Source organism: Penaeus chinensis, chromosome 31, assembly GCF_019202785.1.
Source record: "Penaeus chinensis breed Huanghai No. 1 chromosome 31, ASM1920278v2, whole genome shotgun sequence".
In the NCBI taxonomy this organism is placed as follows: domain Eukaryota; kingdom Metazoa; phylum Arthropoda; class Malacostraca; order Decapoda; family Penaeidae; genus Penaeus; species Penaeus chinensis.
This window is the reverse complement of record NC_061849.1, coordinates 30,724,293-30,731,792: the sequence shown is the minus strand read 5'-3', so window position 1 is coordinate 30,731,792 and position 7,500 is coordinate 30,724,293. Positions and strand designations below refer to the sequence as shown.

The window sequence follows — 7,500 nt, the reverse complement described above, 5'->3', positions numbered from 1 at the left end:
GCCTAGTCTAGTGGTATTGACGCAAGTGAAATTTATCTTGCTAAAAACAAAAAAACTGGCTTTACGTCTTCAGAACACCTCATTTTTATTTTTATTTTTCTTTCTTTCTTTCCCTCTTTCCTTTTTGTCAAGTTTCGACGAAGAGTTTAAGTATCTCCTCGTGCCTCCTCTTGCTTGCTCGTTTTCTATAATAGATACAGAGTCGCGTCGAGGTGGTGAAGTTTGTACTACAATACGTAATGTTTAAAGCTTTACAAGGAGATTTATATGTTCACTAAATGCATATAAATGCTTTATTTTTTTTTTTTGGTATTTGGTTTTTTCTTTTCTTTTTTCTTTATTATTTTTTAGTCAGGTCTCTTTTGAAGGTTGTATGAAAGAGATCGATACAGGCAGACATACCTGTATTGACAAAGAGGCAGATTTGACGTATATTGATGGAGGAAAGTGTTGAAAGATAAGTAGACAGGCAACCATAAGATGGAGAGAGAGAGAGAGAGAGAGAGAGAGAGAGAGAGAGAGAGAGAGAGAGAGAGAGAGAGAGAGAGAGAGAGAGAGAGAGAGAGAGAGAGAGAGGAGGGGGGGGGGGGAGGGGAGGCAGACAGACAGACAGGCATATTTTGAAGAGGATATATATGACAATATATAAAACCATATACAAATATTTGGACAAAAAATAGATAAATAAAAGAACAAAAAAGAGGACGAGTAAGTGACGAGTGAACCCCACCCCTCCATCTCTCCCCCCCCCCCCCCTTCGTCGCCCATTTCCCTCCCCCCTCCCCCCTCCTCCTCCACCCCTTGGACCCGCCTTTGGGGAAAACTCAATCACTTTCGCACACCTGTTGTTTACGTTGCTTTTATAACCGACCAAACCTGAGCAAGACACAACTTCACGGTTTTCAATCTTGCAACGTGTATCTTCTCTTTGTTTATTTTCTTCTTTCTTTCCCTTTTTTTCTTTATTTTCTTTATTTTCTTCTTTCCTTCTTTTATTTATTTTTTGTGTGTGCCTTCTTTTCTTTCTTTCTTTCCTTTCCTTTATTTCATTTTTTTCTTCTTCTCTCTTCGCATTAATTCTTTCTTTCTCTGTTTCTTTCCTTCTTATCTTTCTTTCCTTCTTTTTCTTCCTTTCCCCGGATGATTACATAAACTGAAAAGATAACTCCTGGTGTTTAAATATACATCATTTTTATTCCTAAGATATTAGAATGAAGAAGTAACACTTGAGAGGTATTTCCTGAAGGCCAGAGAAACATGTTTGGCTTCAGAACATGCTGCTTGAAATAGGTTGGATTTGATTAACATGTCAGTTTTCGTTCTGTTTTCTAAGTCTCTGTCTGTCTGTCTGTACCTGTCTCTCTTTTTCTCTGTTTCTGTCTGTCTGTACCTGTCTCTCTTTTTCTCTGTTTCTGTCTGTCTCTCTTTCTCAGTCTCTGTCTCTTTCTCCCTCTTCACCTCCTTCTCTCTCCCTCCCTCCTTCCTTCCTCTCTCCCTCCTTCCTCTTACCCTCCCTCCCTCCGTCCTCTTACCCTCCCTCCCTCCGTCCCTCCCATGCTCTGTATATCGTAGATCTTTCCGCAGCATCTTCATCTCTCAGAATTCCGCTCTCATCACATAGTTTCATCAGTTTTCGCATCCGTCTGCAGAATCACCTTCCGTGCATGCATACTCTGCTTGGTATTGTGTTGTTTCGCCGCTGAAAAATGCTGTGTTACATTACCGCTGAACTTTCTACCCAAGCGGGGAGGCTGCCAACATAGCAAGCACCTCCCCCCCCCTCCTCCTCGCCGTATCCCCCACCCCCCCGCACCACTACCCCTATCCCCCTCACTGACTCCGTCTCGGGCTCTTCCCCGTCTTTTTCTCTTTCCTTTATCTTATTTGTTTCTCGTGTCTTCTTTCTCTTCTTTTTTTTTCTCATCCTTCTGATTTGTTTTTATTGTTCTTTTTTTTTTCTTCTTCGCTTCTCTTCTTTAACCACTTCCCCTTTTTTTCTCCTTCTATTCCTCATTCCAAAGACTTAGTTACCTTTTTCCTTCCCCACTCTCTTCTCCTTCCTCTCCCCCCAACCCCCTTCTTCGTTTGTCTTTTTTCCTCTACCCCATCTTTATCGTCTTCCGCCTTCTTCTTCTTCTTCTTCTCCTCCCTCTTTTCCCCTTTCTTGGCGTCTCTACCGCATTCTAGTTCACTTCGTTGCCACGCCCTTCCTGCCTGCCATCGCGTCTCGTTGCCATGGTTCCCTCCTCTGCCATATCACAGCTTACTTTGCCGGTCATGGTAATGGTGATGATGATAATGACCGTGATTGTGATGGTGATGATGATAATGATAATAACAGTAATGCTTCCGTTGATGATGATGATAATAATGATAATGATTATAATTATGATTATGATAGTAGTAGTAGTAGTAATAGTAGTAGTAGTAGTACTAGTAGTAGCAGTAGTTGTAGTAGTAGTAGAGTAGGAGTAGGAGAAGGAGGAGGAGGATAATGATTATGAAAATAATAATTACAGTATTGATCATGATACTTACACTGACAATGATGATATCAATGTTATCAAAATTATCGCTTTACTATAATAGTAATGACAGTACTCATTATGGTCATTATCGTTACTGATATTTGAATGCTATTATCATATAATGTTTAATCAATAGTACTGTTTTTTTTTTTTTTTTTTTTTTTTTTTTTTTTTTTTTTTTTTGCTATGATTACAATAATGTCCACAAATTCATATCAGATGACGTAATAATCGCTATTTTACAATTCACTTTAAAAGACCAATAGTACACTAAACTGTGATTAACATAAAATAGAAATATACATCCGGAGAGAGAGAGAGAGAGAGAGAGAGAGAGAGAGAGAGAGAGAGAGAGAGAAAGAGAGAGAGAGAGAGAGAGAGAGAGAGAGAGAGAGAGAGAGAGAGAGAGAGAGAGAGAGAGGGAGGGAAGGAGGGAGGGAGGGAGGGAGGGAGGGAGGAGGGAGAGAGAGAGAGAGAGAGAGAGAGAGAGAGAGTGAGAGAGAGAGAGAGAGGGAAGGAGGGAGGGAGGGAGGGAGGGAGGGGAGAGAGAGAGAGAGAGAGAGAGAGAGAGAGAGAGAGAGAGAGAGAGAGAGAGAGAGAGAGAGAGAGAGAGAGAGAGAGAGAGAGACAGAGAGACAGGGAGACAGAGAGAGAGAAAGAAAAGGAAAAGAGAGAGAGAGAGAGAGAGAGAGAGAGAGAGAGAGAGAGAGAGAGAGAGAGAGAGAGAGAGAGAGAGAGAAAATATTTCACCGATATACCATCTCAACTTCCACCTCCGCGTCTTCCCCTCAACGGAATATGGAAAAAATATCTCGACACGTAAACAAACTGCCATGCAACAGCCAACCTTCGGGGGGATTTGCCTCCTTCCTTCAAATGCCGTTTGTGTTATGTTTATTATTATTATTATTATTATTATTATTATTATTATTATTATTATCATCATCATCATATTTATTATTATTATTAGTTTTATTGTGGTTATTATTATTATTATAATAATTGTTGTTGTTATTGTTAGTGTTCTTGTTATAATTATTACTACTACTATTACCACTGCTACACTACTACTGATAATAATACCACTGCTGCTACTACTGTATTACTACCATTACTATCATTATCAGTCACCATCATCATTATTACTATCAATGTTGTTGCTGTTATCATTATTGTTATTATATTATCAATATTATAGTTGCAATCATCATCATCATCATCATTATGATCTTCATAGTTATCATCATAATTATCATAAGCACTTGTTATTGTAGTTATCATTATTCTAATCATTATTGTTATCGTTGCAATTATTATCATTATCATCATCATTCTTCTTTTTATTATTATTAGTAGTAGTAATTATCCCTATTTCTACTACTTCCCTTTGTACTGCGACTGAAATATATCTCCGTCTTATCTCATTCATGTATATAATCGTATTTTACCGCTGCTTGTGGTGGCCATGGAAATAAAGCCAAAGTATGCTTATACTTCAAGGGGAGGAGGTGGAGGGAGGGAGGGGGGATACACGTGCCCGGAGGTATGTTGGTGTGCGTAGTACCGAGTAAATACTAGAGGCTACCAAATATCACTTACTGGACACCGGCCAAGTCCGTGAGAGCAAGTTCAAGTCGATGGTTGAAGAGAAATAGTAGAGTTTTTAAATGTATTGTTACTACGTTACTTTTAACTTAGGGGATAAATGGCTTTTAAACACTTCGACTGATGTCTTCGGTTTCCCAATGCTTATATCCTGTTACATGTAACGATTGCTTGAAAGTTGTGTAATGGTTATTTAAATTTGTGTTGTTTTTGTATCATTATGTTCTTAATTTATATGAAATGCCATAGTTGCCTTTAGCAGCTCACAGGATGGATTACAAAAATTCTTGACTCTGGCACAGTATGCTGTAGAAGTTGGACCCGTGGTCAGTGTATCCAAGACCGAGCGTATGACAACTGACAAAAGCAATCTCTTGTCTCTCCATCTATGACAAACCAATCAAACAAGTTACTGACTGTGTATACCTTGGTCATAAGTTGTCTGTTCCAAATGAAGGATCGGTGGCAGTCAAACAGAGACTAGGTTTAGACTGAGCTGCCTCTGAGAAGCGCTTCACCCCTAAACGCCTACCATTACACGTTAAAGCCAAAATTTATAACACTTATATTGCCTGTTGTTCTTAGCGGACTTGAATGTGTAAACTGGACTATAAAGCGAGGTTTATCACAAACCATAGACTCATTCCATATCGAAATAGAAAGGCATCGTAGGGTAATTTCACTTAATCCAATAAAGGCGATTATTGATATGATCTTAAAACTCTATCACCGCATCAAACGTTCTTTATCTGGTCTACCAAACCTAGAAGCCACAGTTAAACCCAAGAATTAAAGGTAGACATAATGGCCTGGACTTGGCCTAGGAACTCTCAATGAGACCACATGTAACCGTATTATTTTGAGGAGAATGAACAATGTTAGTGCGTAATCTGCTATAAATTATCTGTTATCATATCGGTATTGTTAAATACTTTCATTTCCATATTTTACAATGGCTAGTACTTGTTTTTTCTTTATTCCGTACATGTTTATAGCTTTTAATATCACATTGAAAAAAAAGAAAAGAAAAAAAGATTATAATTTGTCTTTAATTTTTATTTAAGTGTGAAATAACATATACAGTATTATTGCATAGTTATCTATATTATATCAATATTAGTTACTGACTGGCCGAAGATTAGATGCTTTATGAAGTAAAAGTGAAGGACATTCGATCAAGCTAATCGATAATTAGATGCACAAGATCCTTTCTTGGCGTGTTGCAAATTCCTAACTATAAATAAACCTCATTAAACTGGATTCCACTCCGGAATTTTATATGAAAAAATGATACGATATGTTCGTAGTCCCTTGCATCTTTAGATCATTACCTCGTGTTAACGGATAAATCATCGTGCTAGTTCTTTCTCTAATAATGAAACTTAAAGGAGTTTTTACCTGTGTTCGTCTAATCTCTTGTGTTGTCGGGCAAAACAGGATCCATTTCAGGGAAAATAAGTCAATATTATTAGTTTATCTCTATTATTATTTGATTATTACTTCGGATGTTACTGTTATTATCCTTAATATCATTATTATTATTATTATTATTATTATTATTATTATTATCATTATTATTATTATTATTATTATCATTATTAATATCATTATTATTATTACTTTTATTTATTTATTTTTCTCATAAGTGATATTTACTTATATATCTATTGAAGTGTAAAGAAGCACACGGTTTCGTCCCCTAAATTTCAGGACACAAAAAAGATCGAATTCTTTATCCAGCTGGTTTGTAAGGGCGCTGAACCTAATTAAGTATAAAACCAAGATGTTATGCTGGTCGAGGTGTTTATATATACACCGTAGGCCTACCCGACTCTTCCCTTGCTTCGGTGGTGGTGGTGTTTAAGCGACCATTTCCCTTCAGTTTCTTGTCTACCTTTTTTTTTTCGATTGATTGGCATTAGGAGGCTCACGATTCCTCGTCGATAGTATGGTGTTAAGGTTTTAAGGCTTTGATTATGCTGATGGCGTTATCTTTGTTATTGTGATTACTGTTTTGTTTTTATTATCACTTATTTGAAATTTTGTCTAATGCATGCACGCGCACGCACACACACACACACAAACACACACACACACACACACACACACACACACACACACACACACACACACACACACACACACACACACACACACACACACACACACACACACACACACACACACACACACACACACACACACACACACACACACACACACACACACACACACACACACACACATGCATGCTTTGCTTCAGCTATGAATAAAATATTACATTTAGCATTTCCTGATTTTCATCGTTGCCTCAGATCACCACATCGAAGTTGCAGATTAGATTCCTGACAGTAATTATATGATTTTTTTTTTACGTTCTAACATTCGGGGTTTATTTATATATGGCCGCACACTCTCCAGAAGGCTTCCAAGAGCTGTGATGCTGTTTATATATATATATATATATATATATATATATATATATATGTGTGTGTGTGTGTGTGTGTGTGTGTGTGTGTATATATATTATATTATATATATATATATATATATATATATATATATATATATATGTATATATATATATTGATACTGATACCTACTTACATACATACATACATATATATATATATATATATATATATATATATATCTATGGGGGGGGTGCATGTATGAATATATGTATGTATGCATTATGTATATATATGTATTTGTGTACGTTTGTACACTAGATCTACGTTATCTATCATTTTTCTCTCTTATTTCCATTAGTGACATATCACAGATCCAGTTTCGTAGGAATTTATGAAGTGACAATTAAAAGTAAATCAAGTATTCTCTCTAAATACGTGTCAAATAAAGCCAGTAAGTCCACTTTGATCATATAACGTCACGCAATAAATAACTCTATCAAGTCCTGTCTGTTGAAAGATAAAAGAAAGGTCACAAAAAAGAAGCGTTTTCGTGTAACAAGCTGACCTCGTTTCACCCTCTGACCTCGCCTGTTATTTTCCTTCGACTCCAGATCAGTTCCTCGAGCTTCCAGAGTCCCCGGTCAGACGACACTCGAGCTCGGAGGAGGAGAGACGGGTGGCCACTCTCGAGAGGGACGACCGAGGACGACCACACGACAAGGAGAAGAAGGGGCATCGCTCAGCATGGGGAAAGGTGAGCCAAGGTCGTCCTCGAAGGGAAGAGAAGGGCGTGGTCGGCCTTGGAGGAGACGTAGAGAGACAGGAGTGGGTAGGCAGGGTCGAAGAACGACCTCGAGTGAAGGGATGAGGGGGCCAGGCTACTCATCCTTGGGACCAAATACGAAGGTGTCATCCTGGACGAGATAGCCCTTGAATGGAGGGGGAAGGAGGAC

The 7,500-nt window shown here is 38.0% G+C and overlaps 1 protein-coding gene across 1 annotated transcript in view; it reads left to right on the top strand.

The window, feature by feature from the left end:
* The window catches only part of LOC125041809, an 83,175-nt gene that overhangs the window by 23,213 nt on the left and 52,462 nt on the right, over window positions 1–7,500 (top strand). The window contains exon 2 of the mRNA XM_047637122.1: window positions 7,159–7,301. Coding sequence (XP_047493078.1) covers window positions 7,159–7,301 — 143 coding nt within the window. The remainder of the gene's footprint in view (window positions 1–7,158; window positions 7,302–7,500) is intronic.